This window comes from Gracilinanus agilis, chromosome X (assembly GCF_016433145.1).
Source record: "Gracilinanus agilis isolate LMUSP501 chromosome X, AgileGrace, whole genome shotgun sequence".
NCBI classification, from domain to species: Eukaryota; Metazoa; Chordata; class Mammalia; order Didelphimorphia; family Didelphidae; genus Gracilinanus; species Gracilinanus agilis.
In genome coordinates this window covers 57,072,397-57,099,370 of record NC_058136.1, presented here as the reverse complement: position 1 = coordinate 57,099,370, position 26,974 = coordinate 57,072,397, and the positions used below count along the sequence as shown (strand labels likewise).

The window sequence follows — 26,974 nt, the reverse complement described above, 5'->3', positions numbered from 1 at the left end:
AGCTGTCTTTTGTGGATTGTGCTGCTCTGATTTTGCTTTCTTGTTGGTTTTGCTTGGGTCCGGTCTGTCTTCTGCTTTGCTTTGCCTTCATTGTCTTGCCTTTTCTCCTGCTGTTCTACTAAGTAGGCAAACAAACCCTGAGACAGAGTGTGCTCCAGCCACGGGATGGATGGAAGACAAAACAAACAGCTGTTTAAACCTGCCCGGTAGGAAGTCCAAGACATTAATTTGAGTCAAAGCAAGTGCTACAAGGTGTCTGTCCTGCAACCCTTGCTGGAACAGACTCCCCTCAAAGCCTGAGATTGGCCACCTCTGACTGCTGCCAAAGTCCCTTTGCTAGAGTCTCCCTTCCCTTCAGCTCTCACTCGCAGAGATATTACACACACCTTTACTGCCACTGTACTTTCACTGACAGTAAAGATATCTGCCCAGAGCTAGGAAGCGAGAGATTCAGCTCCAAGGACTCACCCCTGAGGGGTGGGGGAGTTGCTCACAGCAGCTATTTACTGATGATTCTTTTTGCCAAAAATCCCCGAGAGCTGCCCTTTTCAAGATGAGGCTTCCCTTCATGCATCTCCTTGGCAATCACCACAGTTCCTGGTATGTATGGTGTCATCTTTGACTTATGGTGTGCTACTGCCAATGTTGGAGTCTATTGGAAATGCTTCTGTTCGACAGGTGACTTCACAAAGGTTTGGATCTTTTTCTGCTTGATGTTTTCCTGATGCTGCCTCAGTGAGACATTGTCCTCTGGCAAGCTCAGCTCTGAAATGATCTTGACCCATGAGGGGGAAAAAGACCCCTGGCCAAGAGAAATGTAGCTTTGTTTCAACTCAAGAACATGCCTACTTTGCCCGGGGATGTACCCATATATGGCCTATGGGCCAGATGCTCCTAAAAGGCCCAAGGCCTCCGGGCATCAGAATACCGAGGGAAGAAGGGCTATGTAGGTCAGGACCTGCTAGTAGTAGGTCACTAAGCCACGGAACAGTGACACAGGGCTTTGCCAGTAGAGCCTGGTCCAGTGGAGTCATTTGGCAAAAGGGGGAGGGGTCAGAGTGAGAACCCAAATGGAGGGTAGGTTCTGGCAGATTTGTTTCTCAGTAAAAGACTGGGATTTCTTTGTCCAGTTTGGGATACTGGCCAGGGAGCAGTCTGGACTAGGCCCCCTCATTTCAGTCCTCAGAACTGTCAGTTTCTCTATGGGAGAAATCAATTCAAGACAAGTGGTGTGAGTGACTGGCCCAAATCAAGCTCACTGATGATTCTGGCCCAATTAGAGAAAACACAGCACTAGAGCACCAAAATGATTACTTTCCTAGCATTTCCCCTGGGCATGGAGCCTGCCTTTTGAGGGTTCTAGATCTTCACAGTTTCACTTTATGCACATGTAAATATGGTTGTATAATATGTCTGCCTCTGCATGGGATGGGCATTACAAATATACACCTACATGAACGTAACTTCTCTGGCCTTTTCCATTCTGTTGATGAGCCCTTGGAGGGCTCCACATTTTTATGGCAAACATGTATTCTTTAAATGATACAGTAAAAGTAAAATAATGTCCCTGTCACCTTACAATGACTAACCACCTCAACCAACTCTGAGTAGAATATTTCCTCTTCACAAGGAAGAATAGGTAAGTATGAGTCCTCCAGACCTAAAGTATGGGTACTTTAATTTTCAGGTCTCTAGTAGAAGGGGTGTGGGGAAGGGTTACAGATTCTCTCCCTACTCCTTAGGGATCCTGGAAGGAGGAGAGAGGAGGAGGATTAGGCCTTGTCAATACAGCCTGGGTTTCTTTTCTCCTCTCATTCAAATGTTCTTGTTTGTTAGTGCCATAGGGAGAGAGGCCTTTCTAGGTAGAAAAGGGGGCTCTCTTGATGACCAGATTCTCTTGGCAAATTTACATCTGTGACATTAGCTCACTGTTGGCACCTCTTCCTGCCTGGCAACCTGCCAAGGCTCCTACTCTGAGTCTGGGCCACTCTTTCTTGGCAAAAAGGGAACATTATGGAAATTTAGGATTGATTTGGCCTCACCCAATACATGCTCCTCTTCAAGGATTCTCCAGAGCTTACTGGTGATGGAAAGTTCAAATACTCATTGGACAATTTTGAACCTGGGAGAGCAAAGACCAGTTTGCTTGACCCTTTTATTGATATTTCTCTAGAGAACACACTGTGAGACCAGAAAAGGAGGAGATGGTTGATTCACTTTAAAAATGGCTCCTGATCTGTCTGTCCTACACTGAGCAGATCTCCACCACAGCCTACTCAAGGGACTTGTCTAATCATTCAGTGTGATTCCTAGCCAAAGGCACATGGGGCACTCGTAATCTCCTTTGGTTCACTTTCAGCTGTAGGTGTTTCAAATGTTACCTGAGGATACATAGGTATGCCAATTGGTAGTCCTCCTCGGAGGTCTGCTGACCAGTTCAGAATCAGATCCTAACTAGTCTCCTGCTTGTCTTCCAGCTTCAGACCTCTGCAGCACTTACTTGAGTACAACTTCCTGTGAGGTAAGCTTCTTCCCCAAACCCATGTAGGGCTTTCCCTTGCTTCTGCTTCTCAGCTCCAGGACTGGCAAGTTGTTTATCAAGGTCCTGTCTAGGACCTATGAGAAGAAAGGGAGCTAGAGATGCATGAAAGCCCTGGCTGGAGATGAAAAGTCCCTCCGTTTGGGAATATTTCCAGATTTTCAGATTTGCTTAGAGATTGGAGAGGGGTAGTCATGCTAAACAGATCCATCTCCACTCTGAGTATTTAATTTGGGTCAAAGCAAGTGCTACGAGGTGTCTGGAGGGGCCTAACCCTCCAACCCATAGACCATAAGATTCCCCACCCTCAAGGCATGTGTCCCCCTATCAAAGAAAGCCCCAGCCAAGAAGAGAAAAATGCAAGTAGTTGTGATTAATGAGATTAGATAAAAACATGGCTCCTTGGTCGAGTCATGTCTTTAGTCGCCAGCATCACTGACACTGGTGATGTTGGAGAGATCACAGTTACTTTTCTGAAGCTATCCAGGAGTCCATTCATGTTCTCCTCAATAGACTTGGAAAAAATGTGGGTTTTCTTTTCTCTGAACTGGGTTTAAAATGATGATGAGAGAAATTTCAGCAACTTCTCATGGCAATTTTTCCCCCTCTAAGGAAGCCCAGGGCTCTGAATTGAACAACCAACTGATAATGTTCCCTAGGCGCCCAAGTGGAAGCACCAAACATCTGTAAACATGTTGATACACAAAATAAGGGCACTCTCCAGGTAAGAACATGAGATGCTTTCTTAATTTGGGGAATCCTGAAAGTAAACAATGAAATAAGTTCTCTGGAGGTCACAGATTTCTTTTCACCAGTGGTCTGTTTGGTCTAGGAGTGGACGCTAGATTGTCATTCATAGGGGGAGGGAGAAGAAAAAATAGTCCAGTCAGCCCAGATGTCTTTCAGGACCCAATTTGACTGCATAAGGTCATTTTGATCATGCCTGAAGTGGCTTACATGTCCTGTTGCTTCTGCAAAACCATCTATTGGGGAAATTGGGAGGGTAAGGAGAGCTAGAAAATGAACAGCATAGTAACCAAGGTTCATTTAGCACTCTCTCGCCTTCCCAAAAAGGGTGATGAACCCTTTCCTTTTCTCTACCCCCCTGCTAGGATAGTGACAGTTAGATGATATGCTTACCTGAGAAACACCTATCAACTTTCCATGGTCTATACAGGCCTTACCAAGTCACAAAGTGAATGGGGAAATGTCCCACTGTTGACACTAATTTCAAAGAAAGGAGTACTGTGAGACTTCTTAAAGATGTTTGCTTTGAGGGCATGAGTCTCCTCTTGGCTTTTTTCTCCCTTTCCAGCCAGGAAATAAGATAAATAACAAAAATACTTTCTGGGTTTAAAAGAAAAGGTGTGATTAAAATGTCCTTTGTGTCTCCAGTGTTTACTACATTACGAGAACTGCAATGTTGAAAATCTTGAGTTCATAATAGGCTACAAATTGTGAAAAAAAAAGCCAATGATAGCAAACCAAAGTCCTCAACAACTTTGAGAAAAATAAAGAGGAAAATCTAGGTTCCAAAGAGATCCAGAGTCCTTTCCCCACCACCACCCAAAAGGGCAGAAGAGCATCTTCCACTGGAAAATCCAATGTGTTTCAGAGTCCAAGGAGGTATATGGGGTATGAGGGAGAGAGACAGGCTGAGCAGAAACAGTTTTAGCCAAGGCATCTTTGATCCCCAAAGTGTCCCCACTATCACCAGGACAATCCTCAACCCTTTTGCATTTGTCAAATGGAAATAAGTGTTTTGTTTTTAGATTTTTGCCAGGATCTTGTGACAATTTCCTTTCCTTTCTTTGGCTTTTGTATTCGGCTTTCTTCCTTCAGAAACAGAGCTTTTCCTTGTTTCTTAGAAGGTGATTAAAGGAAAGACTTAGAGGTTGATATACAAACTAAATTAGCCTACTTATGGGGCTGATTCATTAACTGATGTCAACTAGTGAAAACACCTGACATGAGGAGAGGAGGTAGTGTTAATTCATTAAGCAAAAAAAAATAAAATTCTGCTCACTAAGACTCATGCAAATCTTGGACAGATGTTCTACTGTGCCTGCAATTAGAAAGTAACGAGTTTTTTGCACAAAGCTCATATAATCATGAATAGACTTATTCACAAATGATTTGTGTTACAACATGTCAGAACAAATCTCCAACAGGCCTTCATGGCCTGCAAAAAAGACTTACCTCAGCAGTTTTGGGGACATGGCCATACTCTTGGAGTGACCTTCCTCCCCTCAGTTGAATAAGTAATTCCTAGCAATGTGAAGACCTTGGTTTGATCTGATTTATTCTACTCATAGTACCAACCTGTGACTTATAACTGGAGGAGAGATGGGAAGAAACTCAGTAATGACAAGGACTCCATCCAGGTGCCAGCACTTGGATCTCATTTGCTTCTTTCCTAGGTCTGGGGCACATCACCATCTCAACTAACTTTTCATCCAAAGGTGTCTCATTTTTTTCTCTTAACAGTCCTTGCCTCTTCTATAATTTAACTTAGATTAGGAGGCAAGAATAGGTCTGAGGGCAGATGTGATGTCCATTTCTTTATCCCTGCCAGGCTCCTGTGCACTAGAAGCATCTCCCCTCCTACAGGTTACTACCAGAAGGTCCAGACTGTTCTGTCCCAGAGCAAAGCCCTACAATAGAAAAGGGACAACACTACAGTGGAGTGTTGGGGAGACATTAAATAATCCATCTCCATGGTTGTGCCTTTCCCCTTTGGACAATCCTGAGTCCCAACCATCCTTTGGACAGACTGTGTGGTGTATGAGCACTGGGGAAGAAGGGTTGCAAGGGGGGGGGGAGTGTTGTTTAATGAGAGACATAAGCCAGCAGACCTAGCCAAAGGCGGGTATGTCTGGCACCCTGACCTGAGGCTCCTCAGCGGTCTGTTCCTCCCTCCCAAGGAGACCTGGATCTAGGTAACTCTTTGAAAGCCTTTAATCCCCTTTTCATTAAAAGCATAGCAGTTATGCAGAAACTCTTGGCCCTTTGTCCAAAGGGGAAAGGCAAGGCCATGGGGGTGGATATTTAATGCAGCACTTTGAGGCTGAGTTTGAGTGAGGCCAGGATTAGGACAAGAGAATCCAACCTCTGGTCTCAGAAGGACTTGAGTCTTTGGTCAAAGTCCCAGACTTGGAGAGCTGTGACAGGAAACGACCAGGATCCTTTCCTACTGAGCATCCTCCCTCTGGCCTTCTGTGATCGGAAGGCATTTCTGTTGGTGTCCATTGGTATAATGAGAAGGAACAAGACACAGTGGTGATTTGAACCTGAGAAAATATAGGTAAGAGATCAAAGACGGAGATTGAGGGTGTGAAAATTTGGAAGGGGTGGGGGAGGAATGTCACTAGAGTCCTAGAAGTGAGGGAGCAGTTCTTGGGCAGTAGAATGATTTATAGGACTGTGTGGCTCTAGAGCTGAAAAGTACCTTTTGTAGCTAAGTACCTAAGGTCATCCCCCTTACTTCACAGGTAAAGAAGCCAGTGACTGGGAAGGCACAATGACTTCTCTCTCTTCCTAGAGTTGGTGCCCCTATGATCTTTGGTTACACAGTTAGGGTTCTGACAGACATTTCAGGGGGGGGAAATGGGACAAGTATCCAAGAAGGGCAGATCTTAGGATCAAGGAACAGACCCCATCCCACAAATCTCTTCTATAGGATACCAAGAGGTAAACAAAATCGGCCAGGGGTAGGAGGAGGACAGTGGGGCATCCAAATGACTTTTGCCTGAGAGACAAGGAGTCAATGGCCCCTTGTAGATTCTAGGAGTGTTTTTACTTACCACATGTGCCAAGTCACCAACCCCATCAATTCCTCAAACTGAAATAACAGTTCCTTTGAAAGTATCCAAGGGTCCTTGAATCTGATTTGATTATTTCACTTGGGAGAATACCTAATAAGGCTGTAACTGGTATCTCTGAACTTTGAAATTCCCCTTGCCAGTTCAGGGAAAATGCCCTCATGCTCATTCTACAATTCAGATGACCAGCCTCAAAGGGCAGAGTAATCTCCTGAAGAGCACAGATCTTTGAACAACAAAAAGCTTCCTAAGATGCAAAAATCTATTTTTACACCCAGTCACCATTGTTCAATGATCTTTGATGAGTCTTTCTCCATCACTGGAAACAGGAGTTATCTCCTGGAGCAAAGGTGCCTCATATGTAGAAAATGTGGAGGAGGGCTCTACTGTGGCTGGAGCAAATGTGGCCCCTGGGGCACTCACTGTGAGTCCAATGATTTGTGGGGTACCATGGCACCTCTGTGGGGAAGCTCTGCCCCAAGGCATTGCTGCTCCCTTCTCCTGAGTTCAGGGAACAGATTGCCAACAACAGCTCCCATGATTCCCATGGCAAATTTGAGCTATGCCTTGGTTCCTGTTTGTCAGGTTTTCTGGCATCCCTGTAGATGAGGGGAGACAAAGATTTAAATATGCCTAGATGCGCAGCAAGATTTCCTCTTAGGAGCTTTCTGGAAAACTGAACAGTGCAGAAAGGATCTGGCATCAAGCTTGCCTAGAATCTTCAAGGATTGATATCCTTACTGGGAATTCCTTAAAAACATTCCTCCCTACTTCTGGATAGTATGGTACAGAGGCAAAAGTGCCGCTTTGGGGTCAGAGAGTTAAACTGAGGTTTCAATTTGGTCTCTGCCACTGAGGAGTCATGCAAACTTGGCAAGGGAGTTTGAGGTCCAGAGAGACTGTTTCCTCACCTGTTGGTTGGCCTCTGAGGTCCTTTCAAAGCTTTAGACCCAGTATGCCAAAAAATCTGCAATGGCTCACCACCAGCCTTCCACTAGTGCAAAGGAAAACGAGATGCCAAATGTTTCCCCCTAAATACCTCTCTAGCCACACCAATCTAGCTACAATTTGACAGGGGGTGGCAATCATCTCAGGATTAGAATACCAGGGGCCTGAGACTATGGCAATTTGGCAGATAACCACTTCCCCAAAAGGAAATTCCATCAGATTAAATAGAAATGACATGTAAATGTGAGTTGGGACTCCCATCACTCCATGTCTCCTCAGACCACAAAGCAATAGGAGATCTCTAGAGTGCAAATGTTTTAGAACTTAGAAATGGACACACCAGTGCATTCTTGGTAATCTGACTCAAGCAACATTCTAGATTCTGAAAATCACTATCCCCACATGAGATGTTCCCTTGCCATATGCTAAGAGCAGTTCTAGAGAGGTTCTGAGAGAGGCAGCATTGCTATCTTCACGGCTCCTGTCAGCATTGGGGTTCTGGTTCTCTGTTCCCTCAGCTTACAGGTGAGGGGTCTCAAGCATGTCACTGATCATTTTAATTCTCCCCACCCCCTAATCTAAGTGTTTTGTAGTCTGGTGATGACTTAGGAGTAGAGCCTACTCATAAGAACAATTGAACCCATCACCTTGGAAAAGTATAGTGTTAAGAAGAAGAGGGTTTGGGTCTGAATCTGACTTGGCCTTATCCTACCTGGGTGACTGGGGGGTGAGTCCTTTCCTTTCTGGGGGTCAGTCTTATTATCTTTGAGCATTCAATTCATAATCAGACCAAGGAACATCCCACATCTTGTAGCCCCTAGAAAGAAAAAGGCATTTCTGGGTCCTTTAACTCCAAATGACTTTCTATAGGCTCCAGTCCTATGTTTGGAAAATAACAATCTCAGGTTAATTGCAGAAAATACAGGTAGATATTGCTTTAAGGACTAGATGGTAATCAAGCCAAAATTGTCCCATGATTGTGTTAGATGTCATTGGAGAGGAGAAGGGACTTTTTCTAAAACCTCTTTCCATGCAAAGCGATGATCACGGCTCCTGATCCTCAAGTACATTTTGGATACCAGCTAGGGGATGGTGTACAAGAAAGAGCCCCAGCCCTGAATCAAAAGACCAGGCTTTCCCCCTCCTCCTGAGACCTATGGTTCTAGGGGATAGAGGATAGAGTGATGTGCCTGGATTGGGGAAAATTGAGCTCAAAACCTGCTCAGACCTTTAGTACATAGAAGACCCTGGGAAGATCCCTTAATATCTGACTTTAAAATTGTGACTTTAGGCAGGGATTATGGCTAATAGGGAGACTGTAAGTGGTGACGGGGTCACAGTCTCTTAAATCCAGTCAACTAGCAGTTATCAGGACCCCCCTGGCATTCTGGTGAAGTCTAGGGGCCCCTTCTCAGAATCATATTGTTAAATTCATTTTTAAATCCACAGGATTATGAAGGAAACCCATTCTAACGAAATAAATGATCCAAATTTAAAACAAAAACCCAATTCTCTGGATTCATGGTTTAATAGCCAGGTGACCTGACTGTGATATCTCATTTTCTAGTGTCCTACAAAACAGCCTCATGGCTTTACATTTAAGCCGCAACCTGACTGACTCTGGCATGGACGAATACATGAATGGCACCGACACTGAGAATGGCACCAAACCGGAACCCACCCCGACCCCAGGACCAATCCGCAAGAACTGGCCAGCCCTCCTGATCTTTATCGTCATCGTGATTACTGTTGCCGGCAACATACTGGTGATCATGGCCGTGACCCTGGAGAAGAAGTTGCAGACTGCAACTAACTTCTTCTTGATGTCACTGGCTGTGGCCGACATGTTAGTCGGGTTATTAGTCATGCCGGTGTCTGTTCTCACCATCCTCTATGGTGAGTCTGACTTTGTTATCTGTCAGCAAAGGGGGCAAGAGTTAGGAATCTCAAAATAGAATGAGATGACATGGCTTAAAATGTCCCTAGCGTGTGACCTGTCTGATGTTTGCTACCTTTGGTAGTATTCTCCTGTTCTACACTCCTTCCTTTAGCAAAGACATAAAGACCTTCTTAGTAATAGCACAAGTAAGGTGACAGTACCTTCTGGCAGGGTAGATTCCCACCAAGATGGGACATGTGCTTGGGGGGCAAGTCAGTAATACCATTGTGTCCCAGTTTCTCTCCTTAGCAGGAGTTCAATTCATTGGAGGTTAAGAGGTCTTAAGAGCTGGGGAAGTATCTCTAGAAGTCACCCTCTGGCTCCTCCCCTGGTGGCCACTTTTCCCAGGCCTTTGGAGAAATATTCTGGCTCATGTTCAGAGAGCTATGCTGTGGAACCTTCCAGGTCCTATACACTTGCCTGGATACCCACAAAGAAACTTTCCTAAACAAAACTGTCACCTGACTAACCTGGAAAGCAATTAGAAATGAAGAAAGCCAACAGTTCCACATAGCCCTTTGAACTAGGACCATCTCTAAAAAGAGACCCTCACCCCAGCCAGAATCTGGCCCTCAATTGACACCACGAGCCCACTGGAATCATAGCCATGCCAATGGCCATGTGTCTGATGCCAGGGAGGGATCTAACTCATTGCAGCCTTTACTGGCAGCTGTCCTTGCTAATAACTGCTGCCAGCAGGGAGACCACATCCACAGGTGTTCCTGGAAATCTGGATCTTCACTCCTCCTTATAGTCATCCATAAACAGCAAGATTAGCCCCACCCCAGAATTGTGGGTTTCCAACACTGAAGGATGAGCAGACTGGAGGGCCCTCAAGAATACTGTCCCCATAACTAGACCAAACATCAACCAGCAGGATCGCAACCAATCCTTTCCTCCAGAATCACATACAAGTAGAGACGCTGGGAGATGCTATTGACCTGACCTGATGCCCACCACACTGGACAGAGGCTTCTATCCCATACCAATGAGAGAGGCTACATTGACCCTTCCAGATCAGCTTGAACCAAGATGGTTCTCTCTGCCAAATACCACAGGACAGGCTCAAACAGGAGCTCATCACCTTTTTGGTGGCATGGATCTTTGCTCAGAATAAAATGGTTTTAGATGCATAAAATAAAATACATAGAGGTACAAAGAAAAACAATTAGACTGAAAAAGAGTTTTCAAAATACATTTTTTAAAATGTTAGCAGACTCCAACTTAAGAATGCCTGCTTTACCAAGTCTCAGACTTAAAGTCCCAGATGCCAGGCTAAGTGCCAACTTGCAGTATCCATGCCATTAGGGACAATACATACCACTTCCTACCAAGAGCTGGCTCATCCATTCTAATAAGGAGTCTCTTCTTTCTAACACTGAAAGGGCAGCGTTACTGGGTATCACATTCTCCATAGAGCATACCAACCTCAGAATGAAATTCCAAGCTTAGCCATGCACAGATTTGAGACCAGTTACTAGAGTCAGTGTCACCTCATCATTTACACACTATCTGTCTCTTGCTATCTTGCAACCTCCTCAAAAGGGATACCATATACCTACAATGAGGGAAAATGGGGTCAACATCATTGACAAGTATGGAAGACAGATCATTCAGATTTCAGTTTCTTCTATAATACAACCAAGCCACCTGTTGCCATTGAGGAAACATTCATATTTTCATGATTGCCAGTTTTTCTCAGTAATGTCATGTCAGAGTCAAATCTAGCAATTAGCCATTGCCCTAAGTACACCTTACTGTACAAATGAGACCAGTCATTTTCCCCATTTGTAAGTTGTACAGACCTGGCAAAGAAGAGCTTGAGAATTCTTCTGCGTTCTTCTTCTCATTCCAGCACCTGTGTCAACTCATACCCTGTTCTTTTCCCTCTTTTGCTTCTTTCTTGGTATCATAGAGTACACCTGGCCTCTTCCGAAACAACTCTGTCCGATGTGGATCTCCCTGGATGTGCTCTTCTCGACTGCGTCCATCATGCACCTCTGCGCTATCTCCCTGGATCGCTACATTGCTATCCGGAATCCGATTGAGCATAGCCGGTTCAACTCTCGCACCAAGGCCATTATAAAGATTGCCATCGTCTGGACTATCTCGATGGGTAAGTTGTTTTGACTTTGCTCCTTAAATGGTGACATCTTGCCAACTGTCACAGGGCCTCTGTAAGCAGTGGCCAGCATTTGTTCAGACACACCAGCTCTAAAACCCTATTGGTGGGAAAAACCCATAACAGGTAAGATCCTATGGCATCTTTTTGATTATGTTAGTGTATTTATCTTCTGCATATCAACTAAAATGTTGAAAGGTGTTAAAGAGGAACCTGGGAGAATGGAGGGAAGGAGAATGTTGGCCCAACAGTCTTAGCCCAAACCCAGCCTCTAATGCACAACTGGCAATCATTTACATCCTATAGCTCTGACAAGTCTATATACTCTGGAGACTAGGAGAAGAAGGAAATAGGACTAGATTTTTTTTCTAGGTTCTTGAGTTTTTTAGAAAGGCACTAGCTAAATAATAGACTGCAGGAAACAGCCCGCCCCAGAGACTCAAGATAGGAGAAAGTGGCCCAGTTGACTTCTAAGATACTTCTTGACCTCTAACTTTTATTAGTCATTTTCTGATCCCTTTCTTTTTTTAAATTTCAGATCTAATTAATTAATTAACTGATTTGGAATATTTTTCCATGCATGCTTACATGATTCATATTCTCTCTTTCCCCTCCTCCCTCAACTGGATTTTACACTTATCATTGTTCTGCTCCCTTTCTGAAAAAAAAATCCTCAAATATCAGGCAATTTCTCAATGTCTTTGGCCTGTCCTTGGCATTCCCCCTAAATTTGAGAGGGAAGGAAATACAAATTGCCTCAAAATTGGACTCATTTATCTTGTTTTCTGTCTCCCATACGCAGCATGGGTGCTTATCTTATTAAAGGTAGTCTAGTAGCATGTTACCAGGCCAAAGGCCACCTCTCCCAATTCTGGCTTCAGTAATACATTGGACTACTGACTGACATTCTGCTGTTTATCTTGAAAAATGAGGACTGACCCAAATTGGGCTCTTTCCAAAATGCAAGCCATATCCAGGCTGTTCTTTCTCTATTAAGTCAATTGAAAGACCCTGTAATTGAAATAATTTTTCAGATAAGTTCAACCCATTCTCTACCCCCCAAACTTATCTTGAGGAACTTTCTAGGTGATACAGACACACATTCTTCAGATTGGTATTTATCACCCACCAGGATCAGTCCGCTGAGATTCAGAATCAGAGTCACTCATAATTCTATAGTGCCATCATGATGGATCACCTTCAGTGACAGCAACTGGGCCTGGGACATGGAATTGACCCAATTGGCATTTGCTCTTGGCTATTCACAATAATCTTTTTGTTGTCTTTTCTCTAGCTGTGTCTGTGCCCATCCCAATCATCGGTCTGAGGGATGAGAGCAAGGTCTTTGTGAATGGAAGCTGCACTCTGAACGAACCCAACTTTGTGCTGATTGGCTCCTTCGTGGCGTTTTTCATTCCTCTTTTCATTATGGTTATCACCTACTGCCTGACCATTCAGGTCTTGCAGGGCCAGAGCCAGGTGTTTGGGGGTGAGAGGCGTAGGAAGCGTTCCAAGTTTGGCTGCCTGCGGAGGGAGAGGAGCGCCAACAACATCTCCACGATCCACAACCCCAATGCCATTCGTATTATTTCTCCGGGCCATCGGGAGGGTTATCGTAAGGGTACCATGCAAGCCATTGCTAATGAGCGTAGGGCCTCCAAGGTGCTTGGCATTGTTTTCTTTCTCTTCCTGCTCATGTGGTGCCCATTCTTTGTCACTAATATTATGGCGGTTATGTGCACTCAGTCCTGCCGCAAGTCAACTCTTGATGAGCTCCTGAGTGTGTTTGTTTGGGTTGGTTATGTGTGCTCTGGCATCAACCCTCTAGTGTACACCCTGTTCAACAAGACCTACCGCCGGGCCTTCCTTAAGTACCTTAGCTTTGGATGGCTGGGGCAAACCAAGAGCCCCCCCCGGCAGATCCCTCTTAGTGCCGCTAACCTGTACCCCAGGGAATACCCTGGGACCGACTTCGTCCCAACTGGATTTACCCCCAGAGAGTATTGCGTAACTCACGAGGAGGAGGAGGATGATGATGTGCCCCAGATTGTCCCCCTTGAGGAGAGGTCCATTGAGGAGAGGTCCATTGAGGAGAGGCCCAATACTGAGTTGGTTGAGGTGGTGATTGAGATGGCGCCTTGCTCTCCCCAGCCGATAGTCGAGGATACCTGTACTATGGTCGATGAGAAAGTCACTACTGTTTAAGGAGGTCTCGCCCCGAGCTTCGGCTCACCATGAAGGCCTGGCATAGGAAATCCAGTCGAGTGAATTAGAGCACAGGAGATTGACTCGCAAGAATTTCCTGTGCCATTTAGAGATCCCTGTAAATACAGCATTCTGAGCAAAGGTTTTTGAGTATGGCTTTGCAATCTTGTACTTTGATTCATGCCTTTGAGTGAGGTTTAAAGTTTTTATATTTACTGTACACAAGAGAGTTCTTTAAGACAAATTACCTGAATCTGTTCTATTGGCGGACTGAAAAAAAGTCAAGATCTTTTTAAGCACTGGAGGAAGAAAAGGGCTGTCTCTCTTGGGTGGCATTTCCCTAGAAACCCAAGAAGGTGCACGCAGCCATGGCCACAGGCCACACTAAAACCTACCCATCTGGAAGCACGTTTTTTTCCAGACTGACAGTAAATATATGCTTTATATTCTTGCTCTCTTCATGCACGCACATTATCACAAATGAGATGGGGTTCTGGCCTCAGTGACTCACTGGTGGCATTCATCCACCAAGGGGTTCTCCATCAGGGATAGAACCAAGCTTTGTTCAACGTTGAGGCAAACCAAGACATCATCTGAAAGTCTGAGCTAATTTTATCGGTATTTGACGACAATGTCTATCCCCCAAATGTAGTGATATGCTACTATAGCAGCTAGGTAACTGGGACTGTGGAGTGGAAGGACAATAAGAGATACATACACCACTAGCTTGTCACCTCCCGAGGACCACATTTCAAATTTGGATTTCGGCACCAAGTGATTGGAAATTAGCATTCTCTCGGTGGTCCTCGGTCAAAAAAAAAACCTAGTCCCACGATGGAGCTTGGTGATGCAATCCTAGCGCTATCTACCCATTCTGGGATTTGAGATTCCCTGGGAGGTCAAACCCTTGATCCTACAATTCCTGATTGCTTTAGAGAAAAATCAAGCAAGCAAAAAAAAAAATTAAAAGGCAGACTTATAATACCTTCTAGCCTTATATTGACAGAGATTTTAGGAGAAAAAAAAAATAAACTAAAAGAAAGAATCAAGTACCTCTCTTTAGGGCAAACTTCCGTAGTCCTTTCTCAAGCAAAGCTTATAGCAGGAGCTTGAGGGGTAACACCTACAAAGTCAAGAGAAGGAGACTTTACTAGTCTTAACTTGATTCAGTACTACGGAAGTAGGCCCTTGGAATGTCAATCTATCAAAATGCTTATCTGACTCTGGGAAAAAAGAAATACAGAGTTTCCATTGGATTTTTTAAAAGCTAAAGTTATCTCCTGTTTGGATCCTTCCTCACACTAGCTAGTACAAGAAAAGGCTGCAGCTGATTTGTGCAAGTGGCAAGATTGTCATCGTAATATAATCATGTACAAGAAATTAAGCCTTGTGACTAATTTGTGTTGTGTTCTAATTTGTGTGTTCTTCGCGGGTCTGCCGCTCTTTTAAGGATTCCATTTCAGTTCCATGACCATCCTCACTCAGAGCACCAACAACAGTGCTCGAGAATTACTCACGTCTGGTCATCCAGTCTATGCTGTGTGCAGAGTAGACAAGTGTTCCCAGTGATTGTGTCTCCGTGCGTGTGTCCATTTCACACAGATCTGTGGCTTTCCCGGAGGATTCCATGATGCTAGCTTATGCCCGACATTATTTGTACGGCCTCCGAGAGTACGTTCCAAACTCTGGAAACTGGAGGTGGCAGAATCTGAATATCCAGAACCCCTGGCCCTAATCTTTGACGGCTCGTGAAAAGTCCAATGTGAGATCACCAAGATAGTTAGAGAATGAAAACTGAGGGGCAGTGAGAGAGCCACCGTGCTGGCCAAAACCAGTGTGGCCTCAGCCTGTTTTGCAACACTGCCAGGTGTCGGTCATTTCTTCGAGCATGGATTTCTCCTTTTCCCCCCAAAAAAAGTGTCACCAGAAGGTCCAAGTCAATTTGCCCGTCTGCTCTGTCGAACCACGTCTAAAGTGTTCCTACGACCAGCCGGACGAAATCCAGCTCGTCCGTCCCAAAATGACACCGTCTAAAGTAACCCCCGCATGCGAACCACGTGTGTCGCACAATTCCATCTCTGTGTATTTCTGTACGGCAGAGTAGCTGAAACTCCAAGGGACTGAAACACACCACCTTTAGCAGCCCTCAAGCTGATTCAAGACCACGCCCCCCCCTCCCCCCTGGTTCAGATCTGAAGTATTGAGAATCGGAGAAAATGGGAAACATCTTATTTCTTCTGTCAAATATAAAGGGCAAGCTCATAGCACATGTTAACAGAGATCCTTTGAAAAACCCACAGACTTTCAATTGCACTAGCAATAAACTCCAACGATAACTAGCTTAGAGCACATTTGTGGACAGTCTCCATATTGTCACACAGTAGCATCGAGTAACTCTCACATGGTCATGGTTCTCTGACTCCTGTGCCAATCACCCATTTTCTGTGTTCAATATTAAACTAATATCTATATCTATAATTTCTTTTAATGTCTATTAACTATCCTGGATGTTTAAAAAATTTAAAAAAAAAACTTGCCTGATAGATGTATTAATTGCAACCTAAATGTTCAATGAAATCTCTATATTGATGTATTATTATAATCTCTATATTAATGATAAGAATTAATGATTGCCTCGTATACTCCCTCTCTCCCTGCCCCCTTGTCTGAAGGTAACCTTTTGTGAATAATCTGTAGGTAGCTTGCTGTCAAGATACCTGGTGCCTAGATGTAGCTCCCTTGCACCAGATCTTTGTAACATTTTACTTAACTTATTCAATAAATAGTAAGTGTTCAATCACTCTTGCGTCCGTTGTCTCTTCTTTCGACACCGGAACACACACGACCTTCACCCAAGCACACCTAAGGTGGCTTGAGCAGAACTTGGCTCCAGCCGGGTTGGCCTTTATGCACACACAAAACGTCTGCACCCCAGCAGTGAAAATACTGAGGGTCGGTCAGAGCCTACCAGAAAGAATGACCCTAGCCCCTCTCTTTATTCCCAGCAGGCTCCAGTGCTGACTCTTCGACAAAAAGGTCACATCACACCATGGTCTTTGCGATTTGGCAAAACATCCTCGAAGCCACCAAAACGAAATAAAGGATGCCAAAGGAACTCTAAATCCACACCACCATATGGTCAGGTTTAGAGTCAGAGCAGACCCACACACTCTGCCCCATCCTGCTCCACTCTCCTTCCCCTCCTAAAATGCACAAACAACACGAACACACTGGTGAGCTTGCCCTTGGTTCTCACGGCCATGACTTGCCCTGCTCAAACAAGGATGTCCATTAGAAACCATCCCCTTTGGAACAATGGCATAATCCTTCCCTGATCCATCTTGGGCCAGACTCCCACCTACCTGATCTCTAATCTAGAACTCAAATAGGGGAGCATGACTGGGAGATAGTGCCCAAAATATTCCTCAACTGTCCAGGGTGTCCCAAAGCCTTAGTGCAGTTGTACCCCATATTAACAACAGCCCCGCCGTATAAGCTCTGAACCTTGTGACGAAATATCTTTTCATCACTAGTTCTTGGGTAATTGTACGACTTAATTACCTATTGTGGATCTCTACAGCTCCATGTTCTCACCTCAAGGGGGCTGTCCATTCAGCTAACAATATGGGGCTCGGTGACCTTTCTCACAATTCCTATCACGGGGACCAAAAGGAGTATATGGAACAGTCACCACTCTGCACCTCAAAACACCAGGGGCTGTGGCAGTTACCGATCGATTCTAGGCTTCAACGAGAATGACTAGAAGCTGAGGGCTACAGTCTGCACCAGTCTCTGACACCTGAGAATAAAAAGTGGGTGGCACTGTGGGGATATCTGGAAAAGGGTTATTACCAGAGGAGATACTTGATTTGGCCCTGTTGCTCTAAGACTTGTTTTTAGGCATTTAAGGGGAAGGTGGAATCCCCAGACCAATCAGACTGCTACACTCTAGAAATACCCAAGGAAGCTGGACCAATCGATTCACAGGAAGCTACAGGGCAACTGATGCAGCCTGAATCTTTCAGCTAAGAACTACAGTGTGACATACGTTGCTCAGAACTAGTGAAATTTAGTGGGTTGCAGACTGGCAAACTTCTGTCCCTCCCAGTTTACCATTCACATCACAACCATGGGCCAGGCACAGTGCTGGGCACTAGGGACACAAAGATGAAAATTCAGCTAGTACTTCCCAGTAAGAACTAACCAGCCGTAGGGCTCAGCTTAGATTTTGGGGAGGAGAGAAGCTGGGAGATGAGACCCTTCTCACCATCCCTAACTGTCCCCTGATTCTGAGTGCCAAGCCCACAATGGCACATCAGAAATGTCTTCACTTTAGGGTAGTGGCCACACATGAGGCCAGGGTACAAGAAACACAGCCCTCATCCACAGATGAGTCCTGTTGGTCCATTTTGGGGAAAATGCAGACTAGGAATCATTTTCGAAGCTACACTCTATGCAAGTACAAGATAAGCACGAGTGCTACCAACTGAGGGAAGGGGATTTCGTGTATGCCTTCAGCCATTCAAAGTCATATAGGTACACGCTGCCAAGTTATAGAGGTTCACCTACTCTCCTTCAGGAGGGATCTCAGACCGACAAAAAACCAAGCACTCTGCTTAGCCAGGAAACATATAGCTCCATTCTTTCTCAGATAAAGGTTTGGGAGTTAGAAAGCACTCCAGGCTGCCATTACAGCTCCCAACAGTTAGTGGGCTTCTGTCTCCAGTATCAAGCATGTACTACTTAGGGAGTCACCTGGATTTTATGGAATAAGGTAATGATGGCGAACCTTTTGGAGATGGATTGTCAGGCACTGCCCCCATCCAACCCCCAGACCAAGTGCCATGCCCACCCACCCCCAGAGAAGGAGTTCCATGCCCCTCCTACACACCAAATTCCAGGTCCTCCTTGCCCAGCCTTACCATACACAGGGGAAGGAGTTCGAAGCATTCCCATTGGGCTGCTTGGCAGAGGAGTGAGGAATGTCCTCAGCAAGTAGAGAGGGAGAGGCGGGGGTGGCCCAAGCACTCTGCTAACATCCAGCTCTGCCACCTGTGAGCCACACACCTCTTATCCCCTCTGCTCTCCCACTGGGCTTTGGGGCAGAGGGTAATGTGAAAAAATGTCATCAGGCATGGTGGAAAGGGGGAGGGGAGCAGCTCTGCCCAAGACCCTCTGCCTTTCTAGTAACAAACTGGTCGGGGAACAGCCACATGACCACAGAGCTCTGCATGTCATCTTTGGTACCCATGCCATTCGTTAGCCATCAATGGAATAGGAGAATGACATGGGCAGGCTGGTATTTTAGGAAAATCACTTTGGAAGCTGTGTGGAGGATGGATTGGAAAGGGGAGAGACTTGGGACAAGCCGACCAATCTGAAGATCACTGTAATAGTCCCAGGGAGAGATGATAAAGGCCTATGTTGTGGTTGTGTCTATGTGAGCTGAGAGACAGGGACACATGCAAGAGATGCTTTGGAGGTAGATTCTATAAGATCTGATAGATATGTAGAATGAGAAAATATGGAATCAATGATAAAGCTGAGGTTACTACGGAGATTAGATGGTGAATGTTGGTGCTCTCTACAGAAATATGGAAATTTGAAAGAGGTATAGGTTTGGAAGTAGAAAAGATAATTCACTAACATCTTTGATATAAAATTACAACCTTTCCAAACCTGTACATTCTGTCATATTCCAAAGAGAAAAGGAAGGTTTTTCCTATCACTGTCCCAGAGCACAGAACTTATTTCTGGGGTGCCTGATCAAAGACATAAACTGATATCGGGAGGCAAAGGCTGTATATATTCTGGAAGGAGGAGAGGGCATATTCCCAATGGCATCTGCTTAGTGGTGATTGTTGTATGCCCAGAGAGGCCCACTACCAGCTCTTAATAAGGGGTATTGTGAGCTTGCTCATGAAAAGGAAGGGGTAGAATTTGGCAATGTGGGAAAATAAGGATAGGAATATGAGATGAGAGTAGTTAGTATTAGCTAACATTTGTATAGTAGTTTAAATTTTGCCAAGTGCTGTCCCTGTCATTTGTCATTCAATCTTTACAACAACCCTTTGAAGTAGGTGTTATTATAATCTCCACTTTATAGATGAAGAAAATGAGGCAAAAGGAAGTTAAGCGATTTGCCCAGGGTACTTATTGTCTAAGGCAGAAGTTAAACCTAGGTCTTCCTGACTTCAGGTCCAGCACTCTTAACTGCTGTGACACTGACATTATACCCAACGCTCTGAGATTACATAAATATTCTTCCAAAGGGGACCCTGGCTGAATATAGAGCATTATAGTTGGCAAATATTTGGACACATCTTTATGGTCAGACCTTGGCTGAAATCTTGGATCTTATACCAACCTAGAGATTTTCTTTTTTTACTGAGGACTACTGACTCATAAGGAAAAAAATTGTTGAAGGAATAAATGTGAATGCAAAACCCTCCATCTATTTCAAATTTTAAAAAAGGAATTTAGAAATCAGATGAAATTTGCCTGACTTTTTAAAGAAGAGAAAACATAAAACCTTCTTGAGGTTTTAAAGGCAAGATTATAGGATTTGATATAGAGATCTAGGAATTATCTGCAGAGAAATAGAAAAGTCCTTAGGAGTTTACAAGGTTAGGATAGTAGAGAGAGAGAAGAGAATACCAGACATAGCTTGGAGAATCACTCAAATAGATAACAAATACAATAGAAAAATCAAAGCTATTTATAATCATATGAAAAAATACTCTAAATCACGACTGATCAGAGAAATGCTAATTAAAATAACCGAGAGGGTCAAAGTCAAGATGGTGGCTTAGTAGCAGCAAAAGTCAAAATCTCTCTGACTATCCTTCCATACCAATCTTTAAAAAGAGCTTCAAAAAAACAGGAACCCAAACCCAACAGCAAGTTGGAATCACGGGGCTCTCCCGCTGAACACAACTTGAAAGTTAGGCAGAAAGAGTCAATTTTCACAGCATAAGTGGGGATTGGACACAAAACTGCACACAGAGAAGTTCTGGCTGACCACCCCTTCCCCCCACCTACTGCTCTGGGTTCTGTGATTAGGCATAGCCTGACTTTAGGATCCCAGGACCAGGGCTACACCTGTGGAAGAGCACCTCAGATCCACTCCTTGGGGTCCCAGACCTGACAACAGTTGCCAGGGAGGTAGTTTTCAGATAAAGAAATAAAAACTATCAATAATCATATGAAAAATGTTCTAAATCCCTCCTGAGAATCGCAAATCAAAACAACACTAAGGTACCATCTTACACCTAGCAGATTGGCCAATGGGACACTAATGGCATTGCTGGTAGAGTTATGAATCGATCCAACCATTCTAGAAGGCAATTTGGAATTATGTCCAAAGGGCTTCAAAAGAAAGTATGCCCTTTGATCCAGCAATACTACTACAAGATTTGTACCCAAAAGAGATAAAAAATAGAGATGGACCTGTTTGTACAAAAATATTTATAGCTGCGCTTTTTGTGGTGACAAAAATTTGGAAAATCAGGGGATGTTCCTTGATTGGGGAATGGCTAAACAAATTGTGGTATAGGATGGTGATAGAATACTATTGTGCTATAAGGAATAATGAACCAGATGATTTCTTTAAGTACTGGAAAGATCTACATCAGTGGTTCCCAAACTTTTTTGGCCTCCCGCCCCCTTTCCAGAAAAAAATATTACTTAGCCCCCTGGAAATTAATTTTTTTTTTAAATTTTAATAGCAATTAATAGGAAAGCTAAATACACCTGTGGCCATCACCGCACCCTGGATCACTGCAGCACCCACCAGGGGGCGGTAGCGCCCACTTTGGGAATCACTGATCTACATGAACTGATGCAGAGTGAAATAAGCAGAACCAGGAGAACATCGTACACAGTAACTGAAACATTGTTGGACGATCAAATGTGATAGACTTTGCTACTAATAGCAATGCAATGACCCAGGACAATCTCGAGGGACTTAAGAGAAAAAATGTATCCACATTGAGAGAAAGAGCTGTGGTGGGAGTAGAAATGCAGAAGAAAACATATGATTTATCACTTGTTTATGCGGGTATAGGATTTGGGGTTTGGGCTTTAAAAGATGACTCTATTACAAAAATTAATAACATGGAAATAGGTTTTGAGTGATAATACATGTATAACCCAGTGGCATTGCTTGTCAACTCTGGGAGGGGGGAGGAAAGAGTGGAGGGAGATAACATGAATCATGTAACCATGAAAAAAATTAAATAACTGTGATATCTCTCATCTTCTTAATCCATGAAGTTTTACCTTTGGTAGAGATCTAAAAATATTCATAGTCTGAAGGAAAGCATAGTTTAGTAGTAAGAATCTGAGGCCTGGAGCTAGAAAGACCTGGTTTCAATGTAGAAGCCAGATTCTGACAATTACAAAAATTTCACATAATTTTTCTACATCCAAATAATAGCAAAGTTGTGCTTTATCTAATTAAGATTGCTTGCCCTGCAGTTCAAGATCTCATCAATTCCATGCCAAATTCTGCATGTTTCCCTCATCCCTCCACACCAGTGAAAGACGTAAACCTCATTTTCTGTAAATTTTTGGAATCTTGTATTTGTAGCTTACTTTTCTGTAATGTGAAAGTTGGTGACAGAATGGTATTTTAAGCTAGGATGTTTGTCCTTTTTGTGTGTGACAGAGAGTTCCATTCTTTGATGTTTGTGGATTTGGGTTTTTCAAGGCAGTGGTAACTTAGGACGTTTGTTTCCTATCTAATCTCCTCATTTACTCTGTTGTTTTCCAATATCAGCCAAGTTTCAACATAAGGTGATACTTAAGGTAATACTGAAAAATAGCAGAGTAAATGTTCAATTGTAAAATAACTTGAGATTTGTTTCTAACAAGATCTGTGTCTGTCCTGCTTTACATGGAAGTTTGCCTGCCTTCACCTCCCCAACCTCCCCCCCCCCTTTGGCCTCGGAATACTATGAGAGGCAACAATTAAGCCATCTCTTCCCCCATTTGCTTTATACCCCTTATTTATTTATTCCCTTATTGCAGCCTTAGTACCAGTTAATTTATATAGTTCCACCTTGGGTAGGGATTGAAACCTATTCATAATCAATAGGAGACTGAAGTTGAGCAGTAAGAAGATTAGATCTAAAGTCAGAAAGATCTGAATTCAAAAGTGTAGCAGCCAGATGCTGACAACAACAATAACTTCTATATCTCCTAGTAGTACCTTTTGATTTGATATAATGTTCATGATTACATCTGTTCCATGCTTTATTATGTATGATTACTTCATCCTTTATACCTGTGAAAGGCTTACACTGATTTTTTCTCAACATTTCTCAAAAAAATGTTTTTAATGTTGTGACTATTTGGAATTATTGCTCTATAATGTGAAAGAAGTTGATAGAGTTTTACTATTGAGCTAAGATTCTTTTCATTTTTTCACAGCAATTTTTGTGGAATGTAGAGTCACTTTTCTTGTAGTTTGTGTCTGAAGTTACCTAGTACATTTGTTTTTTACATACTCCAGTAACTTACTGTATTGTTTTCCAGTACCAGATAAGTTTCACCATGGTGACTTTGTAGAATAATTTGAGAAATGCTTCTGACAAGGTCTGTGTCTTTCCTACATTGTTTGGAAGTTTTCCTCTCTTGCTCTTAATGTCTCCAGAATAGTCTTTACATTTTTTTTTCCTATCACTGATTTTCCTGGTGACATCCTTAACACCTGAATATCTCTGTTTAACTTTACTTTCATTGGAAGACTGCATCTCCTCCTCTTAGCATCATCAGTAGAGTATCAGAGGGAACAAATAAGGTATCTCTTAACATCTATTTTATATCACCCATTTCCTCAATGACCTCTTTAACAGCAGTAGGAAGCCATAACTCAGTAGTAAGAAGACTGGGCCCCAAGTTGGAAAGACCCGATTTTAAATCTGAAGAAGGAAGCTGCCAATAGAATCCCAATCGTCTCCTCTAATTTTACATGTACTAACCAAAAATTTCAATTTGATATAATCCAGACAATTAGTATTGCTGTTGAAGGTACTATCTATCCCACGCTTAAATATGTATGTTGCCGTTCTCCTTCAATACCTGTGAAAGACAAAACCATCTCTCAATTTTTAAATTCTCATGACTATGTGGAATGTATTGTTGTGCAATGTGATAGAAATCTGTTTCAAGGTAGGATGCTTTCCATTTGTGGAATGGAGAGACCTTTTCCTTGTAGAATAATTTGTGATTTGATTAGAAGACGGTACATCTGTTTCTTAGAAGCATGACTCTCCTCCAATTGTGATCAGAGTAGTTAATTCGCATTTTCTGATAATTGTTTGTTTGATTGGTTGTATCCTTGATGCTTAAAACTAAGGCTTATAAGTTATTTGGGGATTCTTTGGAAAGTAGCTTGTCTTTTTATCAGCATCTTCAGAATAACATCAGAGGGAACAATTAAGGCATGTTTTCTCTCATCTCTTTTCTATCATACATTGCCTCAGATGGTTGCCTCAACAGCTGTAAATCTAAGAGGTTCAACCCTGGGTTGAGATTGAAGAGTACTTAACAGTAGTAGGAAGATGTACTTTACTGGTACCAAAACTGGGTTGCAAGTAAGAAAGACTTGAATTTAAATCGGAAGTTGCCTGCTTCCAATAGAATTCTAACCTTCTACCTTTTCTCCTACATGTAATAGCAATAATTTTCTATTTGATTTCGTCAAGGTCATTAGTATTGCTGTTGGCTTTTGATGTTGTTCTTGTGATGGACAATCACAACAATGTACCATATTTTTTGTAGAGAGCTTGGAGATCGACTGCTTCATAAGTGAGGCAGTCTGCCCTCTATCACCCCAGAAAGTCAAACAAAACCAAAACATCCAGATAGGTTTATGTGACTTCTATACAGTATTTGAAGAGCCATTAATTACAATCCTATGCAAATTATTCCTGATAATGGAATCTGTTACATTTCTTAGATATTATGAATATGATCCTAATGGCCAAAACAGAATATAGCGCAAACTCAAATACACACATGGGTAATCTAATTAATGAATAATGATGAAAAAATTCATTGGTCTTTTAGTAAAAAATCTATGTGCAAGAAGTTATTCATCACCATGAGATATGATGCTCATGAGGGAGGCAAAGATTTATTTCTTTAGGAAAATGTCACCTATTACTCCTTTCAGTTTGTAACCAAAGTTTTTAAATGTATAAAATGTGGAGGTTGGACTACTTGGTCTTTATCAACTCTTACTCAAAATCAAAGCTTTCAATTTCTTTTTTTATGTGTTGGACTCCTTTGGGTGGTCTGGGGAATTGAAAGGACACCTCATTAAAATACATAGGATTACAAAGAAAATTCATTATATCAAAATGATTCAATGATTAAAATGATGTTAACAAAATGCTTTTAAAAATTCACTAAGTTAAGTACTCCTGTACTAAATGTAAGATTTGCTCTGACCAAGTGAGTAAAGTAAAACATTGTCTTATGTGGCCGATGCATGCTAAGTATCTTTGTACAAGTTTAAAATTGCACATAATGGGGAATCCTATTATTTAACAAGTATTCTTATGTGAATATATATATATATATATACTTTATTACTCTTAGAATTATCATAAATAGCGTTAATGAAACAAAGAGAAATGCTGCACTAATGTGGACAAGTAAGAACTCTGCATACAGACTGTAGGAGGCAACGTTTGGTACAAAATCATGTCATGAGTCACACTAATGTTTTAGAGCAAGAATGAGTGTGATGGTGTGAATTTATGCCACTTGGGAAAAATGGTGCAGATTTGGCAATTACATTTTTTTTTATTCTTCTGCCTGTGTTATTTTCAGTTTTTCAATCAAATATATCTGATTTTGTAAGTGTTGAGTTTGTGTAAAATGAGATCTTAATGGATCTTCACCTTGGTTATCTTAATTATACGTAGATGTCAGATTGTAATGAAAGTTTTGATTTCTAATAATTTACTGTATCTTCTATTTTAGTTCATCATGTCTTAATCTGTTTAATTTTCAATACAATTAAGACTGCTGTTCGTGGTCACATCGATTCCATGCCTAAATGTATGTTTCCCTTATTTTTTCATATCTGTGATAGACAATATCTTCTATTTTTTAATTTTAGTGACTTTTTTACATTTGAGAAGTTCAAGCATTTGGTATTTATTGCTCTATAATGTAAAAGATGCTGATAGAAATCTATTTTTAGCTTGGGTAGTTTTCATTTTTTGTAGCAATTTTTGTGGAATGTAGAGGCCGTTTCCTTGTGGTTTGTACCTTTGTGTTTAGAGAGGCAGAGGTTCCTCGCTACACTCCTATCTCATCTATCCTCCTCATTTACATTATTGTTTTCCAGTACCTAATAAGTTTTATCATGGTGGCTCTGTAGAATAATTTGAGATTTGGTTATAACAAGCTTCCCCATTTCACTTTCCTTGGAAGCTTGCCTGTTTTTCTTTTAGTATCTTTAAAAGATTTTCAGAGGGTGCAATTAAGCCATCCCTTCCCCCATCTGCTTTCTATCCTATTTTTACCTGATAGCATCCTTAGCATCTGTTAGTCACCGAAGGTCCACTTTGGTAGAGATTTAAACATATTCCTAATGTGAAGGAAATCACAGTTCAAGGGTCAAAAGATGGGGCCTGAAGTCAGACAGACCTGGGTTCAAAATCCTAGAAGCCAGATGCTCACTAGTACAGCAATTTAACTTAATATTTCTACATTCTCTAGTAGTAAAGTTCAACTAGATCTAAGTAAGATCATGGTCTTTTGAGATCACATCATCTCTTTGCCAAATTCTGCACTGTTTCCCTTCTCCTTGCATACTTGTGGAAGATATAAACTTTCTTTTCTATAAATGTCTCTAATCTTGTAATTGGAATTCCTTTTTCTGTAACATGAAAAGTGATGATAGTACTGTATTTTTAGCCAAGATGCTTCTCCTTTTTGTGGAACAGAGAGCCCCTTTCTTTGCAGTTTGTAGATTTGGGTTTATAAAGGCAGTGGTGACTTCGGATATTTGTTTCTTATCTAATCTCCTCATTGACTCTATTGCTTTCTAGTGTCAGCCAAGTTTCATTGTGGCGGCTTCTTAGCTAGTAGTCAAAAACAGTAAATGTAGAATTGTTGAATAATTTGAGATTTGTTTGTCACATGGTCTGTGCGGGTGTCCTACTTTGGTTTGGAAGTTTGCCTTTCTTTTTCATAATGTCTCCAGAATAGACTCTTCATCTTTTTTCTATAATTGATTTTCCTGAGAGCATCCTTTACACCTGAACATTTGCTTTCAACTTTACTTTCACTGGAAGCCTCTATCTCTCTCTGAGCTTTTTCAGTACAGTATTAGAGGGAACTATTAAGGCATCTCTTACCTCATCTATTTTCTCTCATCC

The 26,974-nt window shown here is 42.5% G+C and overlaps 1 protein-coding gene across 1 annotated transcript; it reads left to right on the top strand.

Moving 5' to 3' along the window:
• Positions 1 to 3,231: 3,231 nt before the first annotated feature.
• On the top strand, positions 3,232 to 13,574 carry HTR2C (5-hydroxytryptamine receptor 2C). The gene is made up of 4 exons (XM_044682769.1): positions 3,232 to 3,263; positions 8,876 to 9,204; positions 11,163 to 11,363; positions 12,664 to 13,574. The coding sequence occupies exons 1-4, from the start codon at positions 3,232 to 3,234 to the stop codon at positions 13,572 to 13,574; spliced, it is 1,473 nt and encodes a 490-aa protein (XP_044538704.1).
• The last annotated feature ends 13,400 nt before the right edge of the window (positions 13,575 to 26,974 follow it).